At 55.1% G+C, this 25333-nt stretch overlaps 2 protein-coding genes across 2 annotated transcripts in view; both read left to right on the top strand.

Moving 5' to 3' along the window:
• The window catches only part of ASAP3 (ArfGAP with SH3 domain, ankyrin repeat and PH domain 3), a 50044-nt gene extending 35305 nt beyond the window's left edge, over nucleotides 1-14739 (top strand). Inside the window, 22 exon segments of the mRNA XM_030324633.1 lie at nucleotides 2496-2607; nucleotides 2809-2894; nucleotides 3334-3409; nucleotides 3591-3677; nucleotides 3854-3963; nucleotides 4915-4984; nucleotides 5299-5386; nucleotides 6546-6594; nucleotides 6721-6911; nucleotides 7038-7171; nucleotides 7420-7514; nucleotides 7748-7925; nucleotides 8870-8955; nucleotides 9111-9226; nucleotides 9823-9890; nucleotides 9985-10092; nucleotides 10228-10423; nucleotides 11344-11572; nucleotides 12085-12115; nucleotides 12117-12176; nucleotides 13368-13395; nucleotides 13398-14739. Coding sequence (XP_030180493.1) covers nucleotides 2496-2607; nucleotides 2809-2894; nucleotides 3334-3409; nucleotides 3591-3677; nucleotides 3854-3963; nucleotides 4915-4984; nucleotides 5299-5386; nucleotides 6546-6594; nucleotides 6721-6911; nucleotides 7038-7171; nucleotides 7420-7514; nucleotides 7748-7925; nucleotides 8870-8955; nucleotides 9111-9226; nucleotides 9823-9890; nucleotides 9985-10092; nucleotides 10228-10423; nucleotides 11344-11572; nucleotides 12085-12115; nucleotides 12117-12176; nucleotides 13368-13395; nucleotides 13398-13441 — 2242 coding nt within the window. The 3' untranslated portion in view covers nucleotides 13442-14739.
• Nucleotides 14740-17899: 3160 nt separating this feature from the next.
• TCEA3 (transcription elongation factor A3) overlaps nucleotides 17900-25333 on the top strand; it is a 37875-nt gene continuing 30441 nt past the window's right edge. Inside the window, exons 1-4 of the mRNA XM_030324637.1 lie at nucleotides 17900-18006; nucleotides 22944-23006; nucleotides 23768-23873; nucleotides 24351-24489. Of these exons, the coding sequence (XP_030180497.1) occupies nucleotides 17938-18006; nucleotides 22944-23006; nucleotides 23768-23873; nucleotides 24351-24489 (377 nt within the window). The 5' untranslated portion in view covers nucleotides 17900-17937. The remainder of the gene's footprint in view (nucleotides 18007-22943; nucleotides 23007-23767; nucleotides 23874-24350; nucleotides 24490-25333) is intronic.

The raw sequence follows: 25333 nt of genomic DNA, 5'->3' as shown, positions 1-25333 counted from the left end.
TAATTTTTTTTTTAATTTTTTTTCTTTCCCCGTTTTTATTTATTTTTGGGACAGAGAGAGACAGAGCATGAACGGGAGAGGGTCAGAGAGAGAGGGAGACACAGAATCGGAAACAGGCTCCAGGCTCTGAGCCATCAGCCCAGAGCCTGACGCGGGGCTCGAACTCACGGACTGCGAGATCGTGACCTGGCCGAAGTCGGACGCTTAACCGACTGCGCCACCCAGGCGCCCCTATAATTTTTTTTAACGTTTATTTATTTTTGAGACAGAGAGAGACAGACCATGAACGGGGGAGGGTCAGAGAGAGGGAGACACAGAATCGGAAGCAGGCTCCAGGATCCGAGCTGTCAGCACAGAGCCTGACGCGGGGCTCGAACTCATGGACCGCGAGATCATGACCTGAGCCGAAGTCGGCCACTTAACCGACTGAGCCACCCAGGCGCCCCTTCCTTATCCTTTTTAACGGCTGCATAGTATTCCTATAGATGGCCAGAGCATAATGTATCTATTTCCCACTGATAGCCATCTAGCTTATTTTTCACTTTTACTAGTGAAAGATGAGGTTAGCAGTGTGCATGGAGATGCCCCCACCCCTCCCAGCCGCTCTGCCTGCTTTGTCTCCTGCCCTCTTAGCAAGCTGCCAGGCTCACTGCGGGCACACCACAGCCTTAGCCATTGCCCCTCCCTGCTGCTCATCTTCTGATCCCCTGAAATAGCATCTGCCATGACCCCCCCCCCCTCCCCGGCCCAGTTCACAGGGTCAGTCCCCACCCTAACTCCACCAGCCTGCCACAGACTCCCTCTCGGGGTATCATAAAGTTTTAGGGGAAGGAAAAATAACCACTCCCGAGAAAAAAAATTTTTAAACCTACAGACCCCCACTCTAGAGCAGTGGGGCTCGCTCAGGGGCACCCCCCCCCCCCCAGTAGACATTTCTGGCTGTCACAATTGGGAGATGCTACTGACATCTAGTGGGTGGAGGTCAGGGGTGCCGCTAAACATCCTACATCTACTGAACGGCTCCATATCAAGGAATTATCTGGTCAGAACATCCGTAGTTCCACGGTTGAGGAATGGCTCAACAGGTCTCCAGGGACAGATCCTGCATGTAAACACTGACCTCAGTAGGGCCTGGAACTTTTTTTTTTTTTTTCAACGTTTATTTATTTTTTTGGGACAGAGAGAGACAGAGCATGAACGGGGGAGGGGCAGAGAGAGAGGGAGACACAGAATCGGAAACAGGCTCCAGGCTCTGAGCCATCAGCCCAGAGCCCGACGCGGGCCTCGAACTCACGGACCACGAGATCGTGACCTGGCTGAAGTCGGACGCTTAACCGACTGCGCCACCCAGGCGCCCCAAGGGCCTGGAACTTTGAGGCCAGAATGGACCTGAGGACTCTGCCTAGGCCTTTGCTTCCCTAGTTTACAGACAGGAAAACCGAGGCCTGGAGGGACCTATGATAATAATAGCTGTAGGGTCGTCCGTGTGCTAAGTCTTCTGCATACTTTGTCTCATCTGGGTACAGATAAGGATCCCCATTTCCCAGCTGAGGAGACTGAGGCTTGGGGAGGGGTAGTGATACTTGTAATGTATCCCACAGTTGTCATCTTTGCTCAGGGCTGGTACCTACTTGGAAGCAAAACTGATAAGCAAGACATCTCCTTTACAGAGGATTTGTGGTTACATGTGCCCAGCCCCAGATGTGGAAACACTCTCCCGGCCGAGAGTGGGTGGTCTGATGGGTGTGGGATTTCCAGGAAATCATTTACAAACAGATCCAGCCACCCCCAAAGAGGGAAAACAGCCAACCCTCGAGATATGTAGCGGGAAGGCCCAGGTTACTCTTAGCTACAAGCTGTCTTTGCTCACAAAGAAAAGGACAAAGGTTTTCTAAGCTTTAGATGGGAAGCTCCATGGTTCAGAAGTATGAAGGTACCTACTGATCCTCTGAGCCACTGATCCTTCCAGCAAAATCAGACTGGTCACCCCAAACCCCACCTGGCCCTAATCTAAGCCTGTCGCCTTCCTGCATAAAAGCCTTCAGCTCCTTCCCATCGCTCTTGGGAGCAATGATCTGAATTGGGCCCCGCGTGATCTGGCCCCTCTGTGCCTCACCTGGAGCCCCTTCCTCTCCATCTCCGTCCCTGAGCCCTGATGCCCCCTGCCTCCGGCTACCACGTGGTCTGATGCTCCTAGCTTCCTCCAAGGCAACCTCTCAGCCTTTCAGATCTCACCTCAAACAGCACTCCCTGAGCAGCCGGGCGAGGTCGGATCCCCCATTTTAGTCTTCGCGGCTGCGATTTGATTCACGTCTTTCTCCCCCCACCTGGATCCTCCCTGTTCACCATTGTACCCCAGCCCTACCACACAGCTGGCACCCCGGAGGGCCCCCTCACTCTCGTGTGCCCGTGGCAGAGAGGGGCATGTGGAGGTGGTGGGTCGTGAAAGGGGCTATGGCAAGAGTTGTTCGGGCCTCTCTTTCCTTGGGGCCTAGGGCCAGGCTGGAGAAGGAAAGGGACCGGGCCAGAGTGACAGGAGGGAGCCCTGGGGAGGTGGCCCAGGACACACAGAGAGAACGGCGCGTCTTCCAGCTGCACATGTGTGAGGTAAGGGGCGCTGCAGGGGTGAGGCGAGGTTGGGATGTGTCTCTTCGCCTCCTGAACCCCCGGGGTCCTATCCAGATGGCACTTGAGATATCACCGAGGTTCAGTCATGGCCAAGGTTAGCCCGGGGTGGGGACAGCAGCCCCTTGCCCCCAGGATTCAGCTTCTGCACACGCTGCACACTTAGCCCTGCTCTTTCCCCAGTACCTGCTGAGAGCCGGGGAGAGCCAGATGAAGCAGGGTCCTGATTTCCTGCAGAGCCTCATCAAGTTCTTCCACGCCCAGCACAAGTAGGTTGCTTCTCCCTTGTCCCCACCCCCACCCCCACCCCCACAGACAACACAAAACAAGGCCCGTCCCCAGGATCTGGCAGGCCCTCGAGGACTCCGCCTGTGCCTTTCTAGGGAATGCTTTCTAGGGCTCCTCTTTACTGGGGGCTCCCCATGTATCAGGCATGTTTGCGCTCACTCAGTCCCCCAACAGCCCCGTGAGCCAGGAGAAACCCCCATTCGTCCTCAGAAAACTGCAGCTCAGATTTACTAACATCACGCAGCTGGGACGCGGGATCTGGACCCAGACAACTTTGACTCCAGAGAGCTTGCTCCTGACAGGCAGGCTGTACTGCCCCCAGGGGCCCTGTGATCCTTGGAGCACCTTCTCTCACCCTTCCTGCCTCCCTCATTCTCATTCTCCTCTTTCTTGTCCCCCGTTTGGCCTCACGCCTCTTAGCTTTTTCCAAGATGGCTGGAAGGCCGCTCAGAGCCTGTCCCCCTTCATCGAGAAGCTGGCAGCCTCTGTACATGCAGTAAGTCGGGCCTCACCCTTGGGCACACGGTCAAGTCCTCTGTCTTCCCGGGAGAATCTGGGGGTGTGGAAGAGCTGGCCCCTGCCCGGAGAGCAAGGCTGCTGCCCTGCAAGTCTTGGTCCGGGCTGTGCACCCGGCACATCTGTGGGCTGACAGCGGGGTCCTACCTTCTGTCCCATAGCTGCGTCAAGCCCAGGAGGAGGAGCTACAGAAGCTGACCCAGCTCCGGGACTCCCTCCGAGGGACACTGCAGCTTGAGAGCAGAGAGGTCAGCCCCTCAGTCATGCCCACATGAATGCCTTCTCCCAAGGCCGGCCATGGAGGGAGGGAGAGAAGGAAGACCCCACTTCAAGGGGCCCTTGAGAAGTCTCCCTGAGTGAGACCCCTGCGCAATGAGGCTCTTCCCAGACGCCCTAAGGTGTCCTTTGCGTGTCCGAGGAACAGGAGAATCTGAGCCGGAAGAACTCAGGAGGTGGCTACAGCATCCATCAGCACCAAGGCAACAAGCAGTTTGGGACGGAGAAGGTGGGCTTTCTGTACAAGAAAAGTGACGGGTAAGTCACTCAGAGAGCTCAAGTAACTTGCCCAAAGCCACACGGCCAGTAAACAATGGTTGGGGGAGCCACCCAGGGGGACCGTTCTCATCCTTTGCATAGACTCTGAGGGTTCCAGCACCCTCCGCTCTAGCAGTGCAATATCTTCAGAATCCTAGGCACATGAACTCCTGCTGGAACTTACTGGTTGTTCTTAACTTGAAAAAGAATAATAGTAGCAGCTAGCCCTTACTGGACACTTATTAGGCCCTATGCTGTCCCCGTGCCTTCACCCTTAACCTCTCTAATATACGGAATATGCCTGGAAATGAAAGCGTTGACTGTGCCTTGCTCCCTGGTGTAAAAAAAAAAAAAAAAAAAAAAAAAAAAAAAATCAGTCTGTGAAATGCAAAGGCTCCGGGGGATGTATTCATGTTTGTTTACTAATCAGCTTTTATCAGAGAAGAATAGCTTTGTTATACCAATTAATATTCGCCTCTTAAAGAAGTACTAAGTAGCTTTGGATTGTGGGTTTGCTAATTTCTGTTTTGGGGGTCTCAATATCTATCTTGCTTTATCCTTAATCATAATGCATCGGTGTGGTCAAGGGCCTGATGCTCCTGTCAGACTAGGAGCTCCCTAAGGGTTGGGAGCAGTGTCTCCTTCATCAGACTAGAAGCTCTCAGAGGGCCAGGGTCACATGTTCCCCTTTAGAATAAGGATTCCCAGAGAATGGGGGCTGTGTTTCCCCCATCAGACTGGGAGCTTCCTCAGGGCAGGACTAGGTCTCCTCCATCAGAAGGGAGCCCCAGAAAGTGAGGGGTGTAGGAGTCAGGGGATGGAAGAGGTGAAGAGGTGTGGCTGGGGGTCATACAGGTGGGGCTGGAGACCTGGTCCAGGGCTGTGTTTTCTGATACGGGGGAGTTGGGCGTGAGCCTTGGGTCAGTGTCTCTCTGTCCCTCTGGGCTCTAGAATTCGAAGAGTCTGGCAGAAAAGGAAGTGTGGAGTCAAGTACGGCTGCCTGACCATCTCACACAGCACGGTGAGGCCTGGAGGAGAGGGGGTCTCAGGGCTCAATAGGTCCTCTCTTCACTGGTCAGAGCAAGCCCTCCCTCTAGCACTGGCCCCCAAACCTGGATCCAGGTGGCTGGAGACCCCCTGTGGGAGGAAGGATGGGATTGAAAGCTCCCAACGTAGTCTTGGCCCACACTCCACAATCCATGAGGTGCTGGGAGAGAGGAGATGTGAACGGGAACAGGACTATTATAGCCATTTAACAGATTGGGAAATAGAGGCCTAAGGATTTGGGAGGCCCAGAGGGTAACATGTAAATCCTCTGTCCCCCAATTCCCACAGATAAACAGGCCCCCCGTGAAGCTGACCCTGCTGACGTGCCAAGTGAGGCCAAATGCTGAGGAGAAAAAGTGCTTTGACCTGGTGACCCGTGAGTAGTCCCTGTCTCCTCTCCAACAACTGCCTAGGGCTTCTCGAAGACACCTGTCAGCTCCCAGGAGGCTTCAGTTAGGGGTCTCTGTCCAATCCCACGTGTGTTTATCAAATAGCTGCTGCTGCGACCATCAGACTCCTTAGGCCCTGGATGCTGTTTTTAGAGGGTACACCCCACATCCCATTAAACATTAAAATGCACCCACATCCCACATTAAATACGGTTATTTCTGTAAAGTATATTTGAATGGATTGGGGTAATCGGGCTTTCAAAATTATCATTTCTTTAGAAGTTTCAGTCTCCATCCTTTGGAGGCTTTGATGCCAGGCTTTACATGGGGACCAGTGCAGGCTGAGAAAGGCCCAGATCTCATCCTAGGGAGCTCTCTCTGGCAGGGATGTATCCAGAAGAGAGGTGCAGATACAGCACTGTCAAAGATTAGGGAGCGGAAGCCCTGTCCTGCTGTGAGGAATCAGGAAAGGCTGTTTGGGCCAGAGAGCATTTGAGTGCAGCCTTGAAGAACACACAACGCAGAGTCTGGGGGCAGACATTTCAGGGGACGGGACAGGCATGATGAAAGACATGGGGGCAGGACAATGGGTCTGACCAGTCTGGCCAGAGTGTAGGGTTCACAGAGGAGAGCGATGGGAGATGAGACCCGGGAAATGCCTCTTAAAGGTTTCGACCTGATTTCCCGGTAATAGGGAGCCACGGGGTGTCCTGGAGCAGGGGGTGGCATGATTAGATTGGAACCTTGGGCACAACAATCTGGCAGCCGGTACAGGTTGGGGGAAGGGGGAGTTGGGGAGCAAGGAGACCAGACAGGAGGAGGCCGAGGGCCCAAGTGGGGTGATGGCAGTAGGTTCGGAGGATACTCTGCCTCTGAGCTGGGTGGGGTCCTGTTCTCTGGACCCTGTAACTGGGGTTTCACACAGAGGCTTCTTGTTGGGCTCCTCCTTTGGAGGTGACTTCTGAGAAACTGCCTGTGCTACTGGCCACTGTCATTACCCTCCCCACCCCAGCTCTGCAGAGCCTGGCTCCTCAGGGACAAAAGCGCCCCCCCTCCCCGGGCCCAGCTGTTTGGTTGAGGGCTCCCTGGGCCCAGGGAAGGTCCACAGGATTTCTGTGGACCAGACACACCTCGGTCTCCCCACAGACAACAGGACATACCACTTCCAGGCAGAGGATGAACATGAGTGTGAGGCGTGAGTGACTCCCCAAGGCCAGCCTGGGGGTGGGGTCAGGGGAGCCCTAGCTACCTCCCAGCCTCTGGGGATCCCACCCCTGCGGGTGTCACCCCCCCCCCCCCCCCCCCGGCATGCTCTCCGCAGGTGGGTGTCAGTGCTACAGAACAGCAAGGACGAGGCCTTGAGCAGTGCCTTCCTCGGGGAGCCCAGCGGCGGCCCGGGGCCCTGGGGGGGCGCTGGGCTGGATGGGGAGCCCCAGGACCTCACGAAGCTGCTCATCGCGGAGGTGAAGAGCAGGCCCGGAAATGGCCAGTGCTGCGACTGCGGAGCTGCAGGTCAGCCAGTGGACGGGGCGGGGAGGGAGGTGGCAGTGGAGGGGGGGGGGGAGGGGGGCAAGGGGGGAGGGGTCCCCATCCCCCCCAATCCCCCCACCCCCAGGCTCAAGCTTCTCCACCTTGCAGACCCCACGTGGCTCAGCACCAACCTGGGCGTGCTCACCTGCATCCAGTGCTCCGGCGTCCACCGCGAGCTGGGTGTGCGCTTCTCACGCATGCAGTCCCTCACCTTGGACCTGCTGGGCCCCTCCGAGCTGCTGGTGAGGGTGGGGCGGGGCCAGCGGTGACATTGGGGGCGGGGCCTGGTCGGAGGCTGGACTGGGTCCACTGGCTCAACCTGCGACTGTGGGCCCTGGATAGGTGGGGCAGGATCCTGACGCGCTGGGAAAGGAGTGATGTGGGGCGGGGAGGGGGGGGGGCGGGGGGGGGGGGCTTCCGGAGGCTCAGTCCTCCAGGGGGCGCTGTCCTAACCGCCGGTCTTACCCCCACCGCTTTCCTGCGACCCCAGCTGGCCTTGAACATCGGAAACACTCGCTTCAATGAGGTTATGGAGGCCCAGCTGCCCTCACATGGAGGCCCTAAGCCCTCCGCTGAGAGTGACATGTAAGGGGATTATCCGGTGGAGGGGGGACGTCCTGGCTGGGGATTCTGCTTTTCCAGCTCCCGTGGTCTCAGGAGGATCTTGGACCAGAAGTCTGGGGAGAAGGGAGCCTCAGATCTGGAAGGTCTAGGACGTGGTTCTGGGGAAAAGGAGATCCGTATCTCCTGTGGGAGGGTTCCAGGGGTCAGCTGGGTGGAAACGGCCCTTGCTCTGAGATTGTGGTTGACTTCGGCAGGAGCTCGCGCAGGGACTATATTGTGGCCAAGTACGTGGAACACAGGTTTGCCCGCCGGTCCGCACCCGAGCCTCAGAGACTGCGGACGGCCATTTGCAACCGGGACCTCCTGTCAGTACTGGAGGCCTTCGCTAACGGGCAGGACTTTGGACAGCTGCTGCCTGGGCCTGAGGGCCAGGTGAGAACCACCTCCAAGGGCCACTTATACCCTACCCGCTCTCTCATACTCCCCAGCCTTTCTCCAGGATCAGCTATTCCCCTCACCCCCTGCCCCGCCTCTGACATCTGCTCAAATCCCACCCGGCAGAGGGGTAAATGGGACCGAGCACTTCAGTCGAGCAGACCTGGGCCAGACTCCTGGCTCTCTGGCTTTTCCAAGCTGTGTGATCTAGAGCAGGTTACTTAACTTCTCTGAGTCTCGTTTTCTCATTTGTAAAATGAGTTGATGACAGCACCCACAGGGCAGAAGTGAGAATTAAGTTATGTGTATAAAAAGGGCCAGGCATATAATATGTGTGCAGTGAATATTAGTATCTTTCCGTTTCCTCGACTAGCCTTGGAAATGGGTAAGGGTGCGTCAGAGTAGATCAGGGAAGGCTATTGCATTGGCGACTCCAGTGAGCCGGGAGGGGGTGAGTCAGAGGGGAAGGGTATCAGAGACATGTGAATGGATAAATTGACAGGAGTTGCTGACTGTACATGAAAAAAATCGAATGTCATGTCTTTGTGGGTGGGGCTTCCCAGTGGGCAGCGAGGGTGCAGCACTTAGGTGAGGTAAGAATTTGGAACAGCCTACACATGAGTGACATGGCTGAAAGTATGAGGTTAGCTGAGGTCTCAAGGGGCCAGTGAGAGAGAGGAGCAGAGAGAGCCCAGGGCTAAGAACCAAGGCTGGGAAGCACCTGTTATTGGGGGTAAGAGGAGGCAGAGCCAATGAAGGAAGCAGTGAACGAATGGTCTCTCACCTCCCTCCCAAGCACGTTCCGTCCCTGTGGTCTCCTCTCTCAGGGTTCTGACAGCTTTATGTCGGGAGGTGTCCAGGGCAGCGAGAGTTCAGGAGGGTGATACTGGATTGGGGGCAGGTGAACTGGGGGAAACTCAGAGGTGTGGCTGTGTACCCAGGCACCTGGAGAGCTTGCCCTGCACTTGGCTATCAGAGTCGCCACCCAGGCCTCCCTGCCCCTGGTGGATTTCATCATCCAAAATGGGTGAGAACCTCCCTGCCCATCTGCCCACCTCCTCATACTCCCCCTTGTTCCTTTCTCTTCTCCGTTCCCCTTCCCCCTTCCCTCTTTTTCCCCCCTGACTTTGACCCCTTTGCCTGTCTGTTCCCCTTCCTTCCTCCCCGGCCCCCCACCCCCAGAGGTCACCTGGACACCAAGGCTGCTGACGGGAACAGTCCCGTGCACTGCGCTGCTCTCTACAATCAGCCCGACTGCCTCAAGCTGCTGCTGAAAGGGAGAGCTTCGGTTGGCACAGGTGGGGCCCCGACGCCTCCTCTACCAGACTTCCGGTTCCTTACTACCCCTCGTGTGGCACTTCCTGCCTCCTTCCCAGATGGAGAGCCCTGGTAACAAGCATGGGCTTTGCAGACAGACTTGGGTCCTAATCCCAGCTTGCCTCTGACCACCTCTGTGACCTTGGGATCTGTCCATTCATCTGTTGAACCTCAGCTTCCTCATGTGCAAAATGGGTATAATACCACAGACCAAGTAGAACTGCTAAGAAGATAAAGAGAATGTGTCTGAAAGTATTTAAGCAAATGAATATTAGCTGAGTTCAAATAATAGTGATTATAGTAGCCACTATTGATTTACTGTTTAACATGTGCCTGGTAAGGTGCCAAGTGCTCTTGGCACAAGAGCCTCACAACAACCTCATCAGAAAGGTATGAGTATTATACTCGTTTTGTAGATGAGCAAATCAAGGCCCAGAGAGGCTAAGTGACTTGCCCAAGATCACACAGCCAGGAAGTAGCAGAGCCGAGATTCAAGCGCAGTCTGATTCCAGAGGCCCATCTTAACCTCTAATCTGTAATGTCTTTTGACCCTGACCCCTAACTTTACCCCTCACAGTGAACGAGGCAGGAGAGACAGCTCTGGACATAGCCAGGAAGAAGCAGCACAAGGAGTGTGAGGAGCTGGTGAGGTCTAGGAAAGGAGGGGAAGCCCCTGACCCTTCCTCTTTCTCTGCTGAGCCCCTGACCCTCTGAACTGCCAAGGCTTTGTTTTTGGCAGCTGGAGAAGGCCCAGGCGGGGACCCTCGCCTTCCCTCTGCACGTGGACTACTCCTGGGGACTCTCCACAGAGCCTGGCTCCGACAGTGACGAGGAGGAAGAAGAGAAGGTGGGTCCTCACCCCATCTCTCGGGCCTTCGTGAGAGAGCAGATGGAAAGAGCCAGATCGGACCTGCTGTGGGGAGGGGCAGGGCTGAACTGGAGGAACCACACCATCCTTTCTCCCATACCTTTGCCCCTGCAGCGCTGCCCTCTGAAGCCCCCAGCCCAGACCCGCTGGGCCAGTGGGAGGGTCGACCTCAGCAACAAGACGTACGAGGCCATCGCCACCCTGGGACCAGCTGCCCCTCAGAGCGAGAGTGAGGCCTGCCCCCCGCCCTTGCCGGTCAAAAACCCTTCTCGGACCATGGTCCAAGGGCGTGTGGGACATACCAGCGGAGGTATGACTGGCTGCCCAGGAAAATGCTCACCGTACCATTCACTGTCACCAGCGCATTGAGTTAAGGGTGCGTGTGTGAGCTCATATCACCCTCGCAGTCTCTTGTCAGGCAGAGGTCATCACGTCCCCCTTACAGGTAAAGGGGCAGAGATGTGGAGTAGCATCCCCCAAATCCCACAGCTAATACGTCCCCGATGTGGGATTCAAACCCGGGTCTGTCTTATTCCAGATTCTTCAATGCTTTCCTTAAATAAAAAGAGAGAAGCGTTTATTGACCATCTACTTTGTCTCCAGTATTTGGGGAGCTACTGAGACACAGTCTAGTGGGGGAGATAGAAGCTGGAATGCGGTTCATTACGATAATAGACACAATGGTATAGAACGTAAATCCCCGCCCCTGCCCCCCCCCCCCACACACACACAAAGAATGTAAATCTCAAGACGACAGGAGTGTTCCGTTGACGAGTATTTCTCCTGCGCCTAGCACAGCACCTGGCTCTTCTCAAGAACTGTTTGTTGAAAGAACGAACAGCCTTGTTCTGGGAGCTCAGGGGAGGGAGGGAGCGTGTCCTGTTGGGACGGGGGAGTGGTTGAGGAAGGCATCCTGTCTGGGTAGCATCTGCGTTGAGCCTGGGGAATGAGCAATGAGCAGAAGAGTCCAGACTGAGACTGAGGGGCAGGAGGGGTAGAAGCCAAAAGTGCATCAGTGTGGCCTGGCCATCATAGCAAATGAGACTGGGCATGGGGGGGAGGAGCTGAAGGGGACCACCGGGGAGGTGGGTGGCATCCGGCAGTGGGGACAGCCATAGACCCTTGAGGCCAAGGACTGCTTTGAATTGAGAACAGAGTAAGGGAATCAGAATCTGAATCTCACTTACTCTGTTCTCTGATTCTGATTCTGATTATCATTTCTGATTCTAGATCGTTCCGAAGTCCCCAGCCTGAGCTTAGAGCCTTCTGGGGCCCCTGAGAGCCTGGGCAGTCCAGCCTCCACCCCTTCTAGCCTCACAAGCCCTGGGGAAGCTGGAGGTCCCAGCCAAACCCCCCCACCGAGCTCTGAGGAGGGCCTCTGGGAGCCCCCGGGCCCCTCCCGCCCCAGCCTGACATCTGGAACCACCCCCACGGAGATGTATCCCCCAGTCAAGTTCAGGTGAGGGCCCAGCTGGGCAAGTCTCCCCCATCCCTCTGCACATCATGTACTTCCCCACCTGTCAGTGGTGCCTACCTAAGGCCTGGGACACCTCCCTGCTCTGAGGCCCATGACTAACAGAATGCTAGCCCTTGAGTGGAGGGTGAGTGGGCCCCCTGCCCCTCACACACCTGCTCCTGAGTCTGGGAAGGAGCCTGAGACCCAGACTGCTGGAGGCCAAGTGAAGGCTTAGTCCCTCCTGTCTAGAGGCCGGAGTCTAGAGGCTCTCAGTGGGATCTCTGCTGTGTTCCCACCTCCAGCGCAGGATCCAAACCGAAAGGGATCCTTTCAGTTTGCAGTTTGGGGGGTAGATACGGGGAAATCTCCAGAGCCCTCGGGAGTCAGTTCTAAGCCTGGGGGCCTCGAGGGGTTCTCTACCCACCTGCTTAGGCCCCAGCCTATACCTGAGCTCTTTTCCCCCACACTAAGGGGCTCTCAGTGTGAGGTCACATTGGCCTTTCCCTGCCTTCCAGCTCCGAGAGCACCCGCTCCTACCGGCGGGGTGGGCCGGAGCCTGGAAGACTGTCCCTCAGCCAGACAGCCTCTGTGCAGAAGGAACACGCTGGTATGAGCTCTGGGACCATGGTTTGAGGGGCGGTGGCAGGACACGTGGGAGGCCAAGGGGGTCAACGGGAGGTGGTTGGGGTGGGGGACCTCTCCCCATGACTGGGGTACATATGAGAGCAGGTGGCCGCAGTTTGGTCAGTGCCTGCCCTTCCCACCACAGCCCAGGACACATGCAGCTGGAGAGAGCCCAGGCCTTGAGGGATGGCAGAGGTGGTGATGCCCAAGCCCTGGCTTCTCTCCGGGAAGGCTGAGCGAGCCCTTGTCAACCAGGCTGGAGGCTCAGAGAAGGTCTCACCTCCCTGCAAATGAGGCAGGATTAGGGTGGCTGTGTACCAGTCTTTAGTGTGCCCGACTGTCCCCTTGTAGGAATCTGCTGAGACTGCCAACTCCCAGGCACAGAGGCATGTGACAGGGACCAGGCAGGGGCTCTCATCCTTAATCCAACTTCTCTCTGCTGGATCACGAAGCCTCTCACAGCTACCCATAGTTAGTTGAGGAACTGGGAGTGGGCACAGGACAGAGCCAGTTGGGCTGAGAATAAAACTGCTTGTTCCTTGTTCCCCCGGGGATTCCTCAGGGGTGGTCGTGGGTGTCAGTGCTGGGAGCGGGAGGCAGCAGGGGCAGGAACCGGGTCTCTCTGAGGAATTGCCACCCTCACTGTATCAAAGTCAGGCACCAGACACAAATCTGTGTCCACAACCAGGTATCTGTCACCCAGCATTTAGCCGATACTTGTTGAGACGTGCATGCTAAGAAGAGGCCAGGCTTCAGAGTGTGGAGGCCTTGGAAAAGTGGCTTCACTTCTTTAAGCCTCAGTTTCATTGTCTGTTAAATGGGGATAATTTCATCTATCCATGACAGGACGGTGGTGAAACTGAGTGAGATAAACAGCTGGTATATAATAAAAGTACTTAGACAGGGCGCCTGGGCGACTCAGTTGGTTAAGTGTCCGACTTCAGCCAAGGTCATGATCTTGTGGTTCATGAGTTCAAGCCCTGCGTCAGGCTCTGTGCTGATACTCAGAGCCTGGAGCCTCCCTAGGATTCTGTGTCTCCCTCTGCCCCTGCCGCTGCCCCACTTGCACGTTCTCTCGCTCTCTGTCTCTCAAAAATAAATAAACATTAAAAAATTTTAAAAATATATAATATAGGTACTTAGAAACTATCAATTTTCATTCTTCTACCCCCAGGTTGGCTTCACTGAAGGAGAGGGCTCAAGAAGGGGGGTTCTCCTGGAAACTCTGCGCAGCTTTTGCAAGACTAGCTCTTTGCTGGCCTTTGCATGCCTGAACTACCCCCATGTTTGGGCCCCAATGTTCAGAGCTAGGACTTGAACCCGCAAGACTGGGGAACTGAGGCGTCCGTTCCCTTGGGTCTTGCTGTCTCTGTCCCTTGTGCCTCCGTGGCTGGCCTTCCTCCCTGCCGTGGACCCATACCCCTTGCCCAGGACACTGGGCCCTTCCATGTTAGGGCTAATGGTGGCTCCTTCCCCTCTATCCCATCACTGCCCAGAGGCCAGGGAGCCAGAGGGCTGGGTCTGAGATTCTTGAGCTACTCTCCATCTTGAGAATTCTCATCAGACCAGAACTCTGCTTCTTCTATCAGTCTGGGGGCTCCGTAAGAGTAAGACCGGCCTACCCTCATGCTTCATGTCCAGACCAGGGATTCTACCAGACAAAGGGCTGCCTTCTTGGACATTCATTAGTCTAGGACTCCTTTCCTGAGTTTCTCTCTATGTCCACATGTCACACAAGTAAGACAAGGGTCTTGCAGATGTGGTCCCTTGCTAGGAAGCTGGTCCCCAAGGCTGGGCTTGGGAATGGGCAGGGCTAGATCCCAGGGGATGGTCCTCCACCCAGGGGCAGACAGACGGCTGGCTTACACCGATGAGACCCTGCAGTTGTCTATAGCTTGCGTGCCTTCTGCTTGGCCAGTGCTCATGCTGAACTGGCTGTTAAGTAAATAATCTGAAGGGTACTCCTTTCAAGGGACAGCGCAGCCTTCCCGGGCACCTCTGTTATATTCCCCAGCCGGGAGGTAGACTAGGAGTAACCCCCATTTGCCTACTCTCCTTGATTTAGCAGGAAGAAAAGGAATGGTCGGAGATGATCGATCTTCACTTCTCTCCTTTTTCTTCGGTCAACTCAGGAGCCTTCCAGTCTTGGGGGAGGAAAGAGCTAAGAAAGGAGGAAGGAAAATAATAGGAAGGGAGAGCAGGAAATAAAGTTTCTCCTTCCCCTTGCCAGAAATTCCACCATGACTTTCAGCCCCATGTTAGAAAACAGGTACACTTAAGCCATCATCAATCTCTAACAGCTTTATGGGCACTGGGCATGAGGCCCTGGCAAGGATGGGCCAGGCCAAACAGAAGAGGCTGGAGGGTGCCAATGGCCAACGAAGCAGTCTGGCCCAGGAGGCTGAACTGTTTACCCTGGATGGAGACCTGACTGGTCTGGGATCCCACAGGAACAGGGTTGTCTTCTGAGCCTCCAGTGTCTGGTTTTGTTCATCTCAGACTTGTTATTTCACTCATCTCTAATAAAAGATTTTTGTTTTATTAAATTCCAGTGGTTTCATTTATGTGATCTGAAGAGCATTAGGGAAGGGGGTGGGAATACTAGGACCTGGAACTCTTTCTCTGGACCTGCTAAGGCAGCTGGGCCTGGTGTAGAACAGGGATGATTTTGCCCCAAGGGACGTTTGGCAATGCAGAGACTTTTTTTTTTTTTTTTTTTTTTTTGACTGTTCCCAACTGGAAGGCGCTGCTGGCATCTAGTGGCTAGAGGTCAGAGATACTGGTCACCATCCTGCAATACACAGGTCAGCCCCACAACAATGCATTATCCCATCCACAATGCTAGTGGTGCCCAGGTTAAGAAACACTGGTGCAGAGAAAGCCTGTTGGACGGGGAGTCAGGAGACCCGTAGTTGAGGTCTGCCACAGCCCTTGTCTCAGTTTGACTTTCCCTGAGACAAAGCTTTGGGGACCGATAGTTTATTGTGACGTGACCCCAGGAAACATAATAAGGAAGTAGGGAGTGGAACCGTAGGTCAAACGCAGGAGAAGTTGTATTAATGAGGGGCTACCACCGGGAACAACTAGGACTTATCTTGGGGACTGTATTGATTAGAACATATCTTCAGGCGCCTGGCTGGCTCGATCAGTGGAGTGTGCGACTCTTGATCTCAGGGCCGAGAGTTCGAGGCCCGTGTTGGGCATGGAGATTACTTAAAAAGTAAATAAATATATAAGAACATGTCTTCAAGTTGTCTCACTGAAAGTGAAAAAATTGGTGTGTTTACCAAGTCTGGTCTCTCACTGGTTGCGGGGTCCTTCCTGGGGGTGTCCATTCCCAAGCACCTCCAGCCTGCTCTGAACCCTCATTCAGGACACGTGGGAAGGTGTTGGACGTGCATCCAGGAATTGCCTGCTGTGACCTCCAAGTGAGGATAGGTAGACAGAGGGAACATGGTGGGTACCAACAGTGTCTAATATGGCTGAGCAGTGCAACCCTGGGCTCCTCTAAGCCTCAGGCTTCCCACCCATACAATGAAAAGGTTGCACTTGATGTTTTCTTAGGGTCCTTTGAGTCCCGATGATGTAGGAATCTTGGCTTCTTTTGATGTCCTACAACTCAGGGTGGGAACTGTGTGGAAGTTTGAGGAAAATCAAATGTTGTTTTTAAAAAGGCAATCTTGGGGCGCCTGGGTGGCTCAGTCCGTTAAGCGTCAGACTTGGGCTCAGGTCATGATCTCGCGGTTCATGAGTTCAAGCCCTGCATAGGGCTCTGTGCTGGCTCTCTGCTGTCGTCACGGAACCCGCTTCCGATCCTCTGTCCCCCTCTCTTTCTGCCCTTCTCCTGCTTGTTCTCTCTCTCGATAAATAAATAAACTTAAAAAAAAAAAAAAAGGGTAATCCTAAATAACCAGATGGCTGTCCCTTCAACCCAGAGGTTGGTTGGGAATTGGCCAAGAGACTGTCCCACATACCAAACTGATAAAAGTCTAACCTCAAAGTGGTCCACATTGCTAATGTAGTCAGACCCCACCCACCTCTGGCTTCCTGCCCCGTTTGCCCCCAACCTACCTCGGTGCTACAGCCCCAGCAATTTTTCAGTTCCTCCAACCCGGACATGCCAAGCACACCCCCATCGCTAAGCTTTGCACATTCAGAACTCCAGGAGGACCGTTTTGTTCCTCTCTGGATGCTCAGGGCTAGAACTGCCTGGCACATAGCAGGTGCTCAATAAATACACGTTGACTGAATGAATGTCTCTCCATCTCTTACACAAACACTCCCTTCCTCCTCCCCTCAACTCCCACCCTGCACTTCTGCCCAAAGTTTAAACTTCACTGCTTCAGAGCAGATGACACCTCAACTGGTGCAGGTCCCCTCAAATGTGCTCTTCGAGTATCCTCCCCTTCTTCCGGACCCTCGCCCCAGTTGTGATCATATGGAATTGATTGTGTCCAAATGTGCTTAGGCTTTCTCTTGCCCATAGACTCAATCTCAAACTTGCTGGGACTAGTCTGTCTTGTTTGTTGCTTGGACACTCAAAAAGCATTTGTTGAATGAAAGAAAAACCTGCCCGTTCCTACCGAAGTCCCAGGCCACACAGCAGCAGTCAGAAGCCCATGAGTTGTGACCGAGGCTGGGTCAGGGTTCTCTAGAGTTTTCTCAAGAAAGTCTGGAGATGTCACTGAACACCCCATGCCACAGTGCCCTACTCTGTACACACTATGAACCACTTTTCACGCTTCCCTCTCAGGTCCCTTAAAGCCTCTCTCCCGCACAAGGATCACTTTGTGTCAATTAAGCTCACTAGTTTAGGACTTTTCCTGGGTCTGCTGGGGACACTTGGAAGGTCCTTCCACTGGAATCCAGATGTGTGCACAGCTGTGGGGGCACAATTCTGCTTCCTTCCCTTCACCCGAGATGACCCTTCCAGACCTAATCCCAGTAGGGAGGCAGTGGCCTGACCCTGAATATAGGGCACCCACGCACCTGGGTCAGGATTTCTCAAAGCCGGGTGCACCTAAGTATCTCCCAAACCCTCGCTACTCAGAGAGCAGTCCTGGAGGGCGCTCCGCCCGTTGCGCTCCGGGGAGCTTGTTAGAAATGCAAAAACCTCACTGCAACAAACAAAATAGAAAACAGAGGGCCTGGATACACGCGTGTCCCCAGGCCATGTGCACGAATGAGTGAGCAGGGGGTACAGCAGAGTTGGATTTAATGATCGTGCACGAAATATAATCCGAGGGCACCAAGATGCCTGCACCTGGGCATAGGCGCGGAGCTAGGTCCCGCTTTGAGCTGCGATCGTGCACCGACGTGGGAGCCAGGACTCCTCCTAGAGCGCCCGGGGCACCCTCAGGCGCCCGCCGCGCCGCGACTGCCTCCTGGGTCCGGGGACCACGGCCTCCCCACTTGCCAGAGAGCACTCCTTCCCAAATCTCCCTTCGGCAGAAGGGCCCAGGTGGCGGGCGCTCTCTCGAAGCCTGGTCCCTCTCCGCAGGCCAGGCCCGCCGGCGCGGGCAAACTTTGCCCGGGCGAGTCCTTGAAGTCTATATTTAGTGCACGTCACCCCTCCCCCAGCGGTCGAGAGGCGGGCGGGCCGAGAGGGGTGTGGGGGGAGAGCCCCGCCCCCGCAGGCGTGTGTGTCGTGTGGGTTTGGGGCCCCGCGCGGTTGCGCGCGCCCTCGGCCTTTGCGCCTCCCGCAGCCCCGGCGCCCCTCGCCCCGCCGGGCGTCGTGCGCCAGCATGGGCCAGGAAGAGGAGCTGCTGAGGATCGCCAGAAAGCTGGAGAAGATGGTGGCCAGGAAGAACACGGTGAGGCTGCAGAGTTTGGGCCACAGCCCCCGCCCCCAGGAGGCGCGGCGCGTGCGAGCCTGGTGTCCCGGGGGCGCGTGTTGGCGGCGCGCCCGGGAGGCGCGTGCGGGACTCGAGGGAGGCGCGGCTGACGCAGGGCTCAGCGCCCCTTGGGGACTGCTGGGGACCCCAGGGTGGGTGTGTGCACGGCCCAGGGAGCTGGGCAGGATCTTGCGCGACCGCAAAGACGAGGCTTGTGCATGCCCCTCTGGACAAGTGGGGTTCGGGGGCGCTGGGTAGCTTCTGCAGGGCCCGGGAAAGCGAGCGAAGAGACCAGGACCTGGAAAAGGACTTTCAGAGTCCGAGGACTCACGGCGGCGTGTGCAAAGCCAGGGGAGCGGCGGCGACAGCGGGGCGGGGGAGAAAGGGGAACGGGGGAGGGGGGATGGTTTACAAAATCCTGGATGGCCCGAGAAGGGGCAAAGAAACTTGAGCTGATGTGGGGTGCTGAGCCGCCTCTATCCCCCACCCCGGTAGCGGATCTGGAGGAGAGCAGCAAGGGACCTCCGATCCCACAACCTCACAGCTTGGGGCGCCAGGAGCGGTTCTATTTGCAACTTTCCCTTAACTTGGCCGCAGGGTGGGGCCCCGGGCAGGCGGGGGCCGAACAGGTGCTGGGCAGCCGCTGCGCCCTAGGAGGGGGGGAAGGGGGGACGGGCTGGAGGCCTGGGCTGTCGGGGCCGGGGGAGGAGGAGCCGGACCCAGAGGGGAATCAGGACTGAGGGCCCTACCTGCGGATACCTGGACTCTCAGGCCGACTTGAAGTTAATGTTTGATCCTCTCCCTGATCTTTGCCTCAAGCTGGAGGCCACCGGGTTGCCTTGCCAGAGCAAACTTGGCCTTGCGTCTGCGAGGGTCTGGGCACACCCAGAGAGGGAAGAGAGGAGAGGGTAGCCCATGGGACTGTCCCCCCACCTCACCCTGTACCAGGGCCCTCCCAGTCCCATCTTCCATAGCCAGGTGCCGGAACAGGACCTGCCTTTCCAGCCCATTCTAGATGTGACTCTAGGAGCTTGGGGGAAGGGATGGACCTAAGAGAAGTTTTAGAGCAGGGAAGATGGAAGAGTCCCATGGAGTGTCAAGCTACCCTGGTGTAGACAATGAGTTGGTGTCCATACAAAGGCCAGAGTTACCAGTTTCCTCATCTGTAAGAAAGATACGAGATTATCTGTCTCCTGGGCAGGAGTGCCTCTGCTGGCAGAGGTGAGGGTGGAGAGATGTAAAACCTCCTGGAGGACTTGAACTAGTGCTGGGTAAGAGTTAGAGAATGACGCCTGCTTTTGCACAGCCAGGAGAGACACAGAAACCTGCCGAGTGCTGGGAACCCCCTCACCCACACATTCCCAGCCTCCACCCGCCCCCCATGCCGGGATCCTCCAAAACCAGTGCAACTGAGCCTCAAGTCAGAGGGCACTTTCCCAACTGGGGGTGACGGAGCTCAGCCCGGGTCTTCTGAGCTCAATTCCACATCACAGTCCTGTCCCTTGCTGACTCCAGACTTGAGCCATGAGATTCTGGGCTCCGGGGCGGGGTGGGGGAGGCCGGGACACCCGAGGAAAGGCAGTTTTGGGGAGTAGAGCTCTGGCTGAGGAGGAAGCCAACCTGCCCTGGGTTCCCTCTCGCTCCTTTTATGGCCCTATGCTCACTACTCTGCTTCCCTCTCTGGGCCTCGATTCCCTCTTCTGTGAAATGGGAAGCGGAAACTGTGTCCCTGGGGGATGGATTCCTGAGGAAGTACCCAGAGCTATCTCCCGGAAAGAGGCAAGCCTGGCCACAGGGTCTCTGTAGCACAGAGCTCGTCTGCAGCCACGTCTGCGCCTGGGCTCTTGGCAGCATCTGGGTGGGCACAGAGCTCTGGGCCTGTGGCCGACGGAGGTGGAGACTGCTCTGGGAGCAAAAGTGGGCCCGCCCAGCAGTGGTTAGGGAGAGGAGGACACACTTCCTGTAAGAAGACGGATCCTCCACGTTGCAGCTCAGGCCTGGGGTTCACTGCCAATTACTGAAGTCCCAGCAACTTTCTCAGGGCTTTTGTCAGACGCTGTGCGTGTGCGCCAACTGGAGCAGCTTCAGACATACACCAAACAGTCACAGCTACGCATACACATAATTACATGCAGCAAACAGCCACACACACGCACAGCCACACACAGCAATAGCTAGACAAGCATCTATACACATAACTGCATGTGAGTCGCGGCACTGGTACTGACATGATAGATACCCGGACCCGTATGTTTACAGAAAGACACGCACGCGTGCACAGCACAGCTACCCCCATACTTGCAGAGTTACGGACTTAGCAAATAGCCACAGTTTCACATCACAGGCATCTCCCACAGAGACAAACAGACACACGGTGCTTTGAGCTGCATATACACAGCTCCACACACGGACTAAAGATACTGCTGGCTGCACGTGCCATCCCTGTACACAGACAGACACCCAAGTCAGCTCTTGCACACGGCTTCGCAAGCCCGGCTGCACTGAGGCTCCTGGCTATTCTCCAACATGACCCAGTTGTACAGCGTGACATTCAGAGATGCACACCCCGTGGTGAGCTGGAATCCGCTTAATGTCCGTTGTTGATTTTTTCAGGAATTTTGCAAGCTGGTTGTTAAATACAGCCATTATTTTATTTTATTTTTTTAGTTGACTAGCGTTGACGCGCATTGCCACTTGGGTTTCAGGTGTACAACATAGAGATTCATCAACTCTATACGCTATGCTGTGCTTACCACGGGTGTGGCTACCTACCATCTGTCACCATACAAATGCCGTTAAAATACCATTGACTAGGGGCACCTGGTGGTTTAGGCGTCAGGCACCTTAGGCAAAGGTGATTCAGCTTTGGCTCACGTCATGATCTCACTGCTCGTGAGTTTGAGCCCCACGTCGGGCTCTGTGCTGATAGCTTGGAGCCTGGAGCCTGCTTCAAATTCTATCTCTGTCTCTGTCTCTCTCTCCCTGCCCCTCCCCTGCTCATGCTCTGTCTCTCTCTCTCTCTCTCTCAAATATAAAATAAAACATAAAAAAAATTAAAAATACCATTGACTATGTTCCCTGTGTAGAGCCATTATTTTAAAAATTAAATGATATGCTTCCAATTAAATAAATCGTATTAAAAACAAAGGACATTTAAAAATTAAAAAAATAAAAACAAAGGTAATACACACTCCAAAGTCATCACTTCTAATTATTTTACTACATTTCACTTTCCATGGTCTAGAGGTTCTGTTATATCAATATGGTGGAAATCCTAGTATAACGGCATGATAGTGTACATTTCTTCCCAGTGCCTCCTTTTAGTTCAGTGACAGCATATTGGTAGCTTGAAATTGACCTACAAATCAGGCGGGGTTTTTTTTTCCTTTGAGAGCTGGTTGTTGAATGTTGACCAACATGGCACCACACCTACTCCCTACTCACGTTGATATTCCATAACTACACACATCTAGACAGCTTTTCGTCCATACCTACACAGGTTAGAGCTGAAAGGCCTGAGTTTGAATCCCAGCTCGATGCCTTGTAACTTTGGGCAAATTATTTCATCTCCCTGTTTCTTGGGTTGCTCCTCTGTGAAAATGGGGTAATAATTCAGTAAGAATGAGAGTAGTAACAGTACCTACCTCGCAGGGCCAGTGTGAGAGTTAAAGGAACTAATGCAGGTGAGATACTTGGAGCGGTGCCCAGCACAGAGCAAGCCTTTCATTGGTGGTCCATGCCTGCAGGGTTACACGCAGGCGTGCACATCCACAGGTCACGCCTCCAGAAACATACTGCTAACCCACGTTCCAAGGGAGGCTGAGGGCTGACAGAGGGCACCCCTTGGGATGTGGTCCTGGCAAGGAAGCCTGGCAGGGCGGGCGTTGGCTGCTGGAACCACACAGTGAGACCAGGGCAAGGGGCATACAGGACACAGTCAGCTGGTGCTCCCCAGGGAACCCACCTCAGGCCAAGGGGCAGGGCTGGCCTCTAGAAAGTGGGTGCAGGAAAGAGAAGGCTGAAATGGGGCATGGGTGGCCCAGGGCCTGGCAGCCAGCAGATTTTCAGATCTGAGGCTCCTTTCCTCCCATCACCCCCTCCCTTCCCACCTTCCGCTCTCTGCTTTATTCATTCACTCAGGAAACACTGGGCTGTGTGCTAAACCCTGACATTTCAGAGCTTAAAACAGTCCTCCTTACCCAAGAGAAATGAAGTGAGAGCGTATGTCCACACAAGGACTTGTACATGAATGTTCCTGGCAGCTTTATTTGTGGCAGGCCCAACTGGAGGCTAGCCCAAGTCCCATCAACAGGTGGATGGATGGCGGAGCCTGGCTGACTCAGTCGAAGGAGTGTGCGATTCTTGATCTCAGGGCCGTGAGTTCGAGCCCCATGTTGGGTGTAGAGATCACTTCGATAAATAAACTTTAAAAAATCGTTTTAAGTTAAAACAAACAGGTGAATGGATAAGCAAATTGTGGTGCGTCTCTACAATGGAAAACAACTCAGTAATAAAAAGAACTATCGATCTACACAGAAACGTGGGTAAATCTCAGTTACCCTGAGTGGAGGAAGCCAGATGGGAAGGCCCATATGGCCAGTAGAAGGAACAGCAGAACGAGTGGCAGGGGTCAGGGTGAGCGGTTAGGGCTGGGCCCCGTTCGGAAGGGCGAGAGGCCAGCTGGGTGGTGGGAGGTGACGTTAGAGAGCTGGTCTGGGGCAGAATCTTTTGCCTCTGTCTCTCTGTCTCTTTCTGTCCCTTGCCTGGCCTTCAGCCACTTGTCTCCCTATATCGTGTTGCTGGGGCAATCTCCCCCTACCTCCTGCAGCCCTCTTTCCCACCGACACCACACAATGTCAGAAAGGGGCCCGGCGCAGAACCTATGTCCTCCGTCCTCACCTTGTGGCCTCCCACAGGAAGGGGCCCTCGACCTTCTGAAGAAGCTGAACAGCTGTCAGATGTCCATCCAGCTACTCCAGGTGGGGCGGGGGTGGGAAGCCTCGGGGGCAGTGCCTGGGGATGGGGAAGTAAAAGACGGGGTGGGGGGGAGACCTCCAAGGTGGAGTCTGGGAGGAGTTTCTATGGGGAGGACCAGGGGCAGCGGAGGTCTTGGGCTCTGAGGGTGGAGGCTGAGGCATTTAGATGGGGGCAGGGCACCTTTGACGCAGAGGGGGTCCTCTGGGTCTGTGAGAAAGATCGGTTTGCTTTCCTTGAATACCCCGATTCCTCAGGCCCTGGGGCTGTGGGATCGAAGGGGCCAGTGATGCAGGGAGAAGGAAAAGTCACCCAGTTTCAGATCCTCCCCGTGTCACCCCCACAGCCCCCAAGCATTACCAGAAGCTCTTGGCCCTGAAAAAAATCAACACAGATCCAAGCTGTAGTAGCCAGAGCTGTGTCTTAAGCTGAAGCTTGAACTCAAAGACGCCAGGAGGTGGAAATGGTGAGGGGTCATCAGCAGCAGCCCAAACCACCACTGCCGCAGCTTTTCACCGAAGCTGCAGTCATCTGTCAGTGCACAGGGCTGGGCCTTGGGCACCGGACCTCACGGAGGGCCACAGGTCAGGGCCTCAGGTACAGGACCAGGGCTGTGACCTCAGCCACGGGTTAGGGCTGAGGCCCCGGAGAGGCTGGGGCTGGGGCTGGGGAAAGAGGGTGCGGAGCCAGGGCAGGACTTGCCAGCTATGGCAGCCCGTCCTGTGTGTCCGTGCCAAGACCAGCCCCTGACCCTCTCGCTTTGCAGACAACCAGGATTGGAGTCGCCGTTAACGGGGTCCGCAAGCACTGCTCAGACAAGGAGGTGGTGTCTTTGGCCAAAGTCCTCATCAAAAACTGGAAGCGGCTGCTGGGTGAGAGGGGACAAGTTTGACTCTGGCTGTGTTTTGCTCCCAGTCCCTGGGAGGGGACCATGCCTGGCGTATAGCAGGCACTCTGTATGTTTGTTGAATGACTTGACAAATGACAGGTGACCTTGTAAGTGGGGAATGCCCGTGTTTGTCTACACAAATGCAACATCTGTAGACGTGTGAGTTTTTGTGTACGTGTGCCTATCTGTGTATGTATTTCTGTGTGCTTGCGTGTGGATGTATACAGCGCATGTCTACATACACACATTTGTGTGCAGACGTCTTTCTGTCTCGCTGTGCGAGCGTGGATTTGCACACAGATGGCATGTGGTATAAATGTATTCTTGCGTGTGTGCATGTGTGTTGGAGGCACGAGCGACTGTTCCTGTCCCTGCCCTTTGCTCCTCCCTCCCCCAAATCCCACGGGGATCTGCTGAGACAGAGGTGACTTTGAGAACAATGTCGTGCTTTCATTTCCAGACTCCCCTGGACCCCCCAAAGGAGAAAAAAGAGAGGAGAGAGACAAAGCGAAGAAAGAAAAAGGGCTTAACTGTTCTGATTGGAAGCCAGAGGCAGGCCTTTCTCCACCAAGGAAAAAACGGGAAGATCCCAAAGACAGGTATTTTTTCCTGGGGTGGAGAGAAGGGGGCCGGCGTGTGTCACGTCCTCTGCCAGCATCTCTGTGTATATAACTCATTTGATCCTCACGCCCCCGGGAGGTGGCTGTTGTTCTCATCTCCTGCAGTGCCCCTCCGTGGGTCTTGTTTGGCTCAATCAGACAGACTCAGAAGACCCAAACGGGCCATCCCTGGCACTGGCCTCACCTAGAGGGCTGCAGGGGCAGGAGACGCAGTGTGCCAGCAGGGTCGGCCCAGGCGTTTCTCATCTACTAGGGAACCAACCACACAGTGTGAAGACCTAGTCTCGCCTCCCCAGGTACAGGGTGATGACGCACACCACAATGTTGGGGGGTCTTTGTTAGAAGACAAAGCTGCCAGGATCCCAGCAAGGGCAATGACCAGCTCCAAGATTCACCGTACTTGGGGCAGCCCAAAAGCTATGCTTTTCTACCTATTATTTATATTTCATTCAGAGCCCTTCCTGTCTCGATGTCATTTACCAATCAGGGCTCACTTGCTAGAAACAGTGTTGCCTAGAAACACAGCTGCCATCCCACCCTTGTCAGAGTTCCAGGGAAATGGGGCTAGGAGCTTACTTAACCATAGAGAAAGAAAGGTGTTTTGTTGGCTCTTTGTTCAACATTTCCATTTCGTGACAAGGAAGCTGAAGGTTGGGGAGCAGAGACTTCCCCAAGATCACACAGCTGTTATGTGGCTCAGTGGGAGTCCGGTCTTTGTCAGACCTCCCCAGACTTCTGCTGAGAGGAATAGTTGTTTTTCTCCACTCTGTGCCCCTTCCCCCTTGCCCACCTAGCCAGGGTCCCCCAAACTGCATGACTTTCA

This window comes from Lynx canadensis, chromosome C1 (genome assembly GCF_007474595.2).
Source record: "Lynx canadensis isolate LIC74 chromosome C1, mLynCan4.pri.v2, whole genome shotgun sequence".
Classification (NCBI taxonomy): domain Eukaryota; kingdom Metazoa; phylum Chordata; class Mammalia; order Carnivora; family Felidae; genus Lynx; species Lynx canadensis.
The sequence above is the reverse complement of the archived record's forward strand: the minus strand, read 5'-3'. Positions and strand labels throughout refer to the sequence as shown.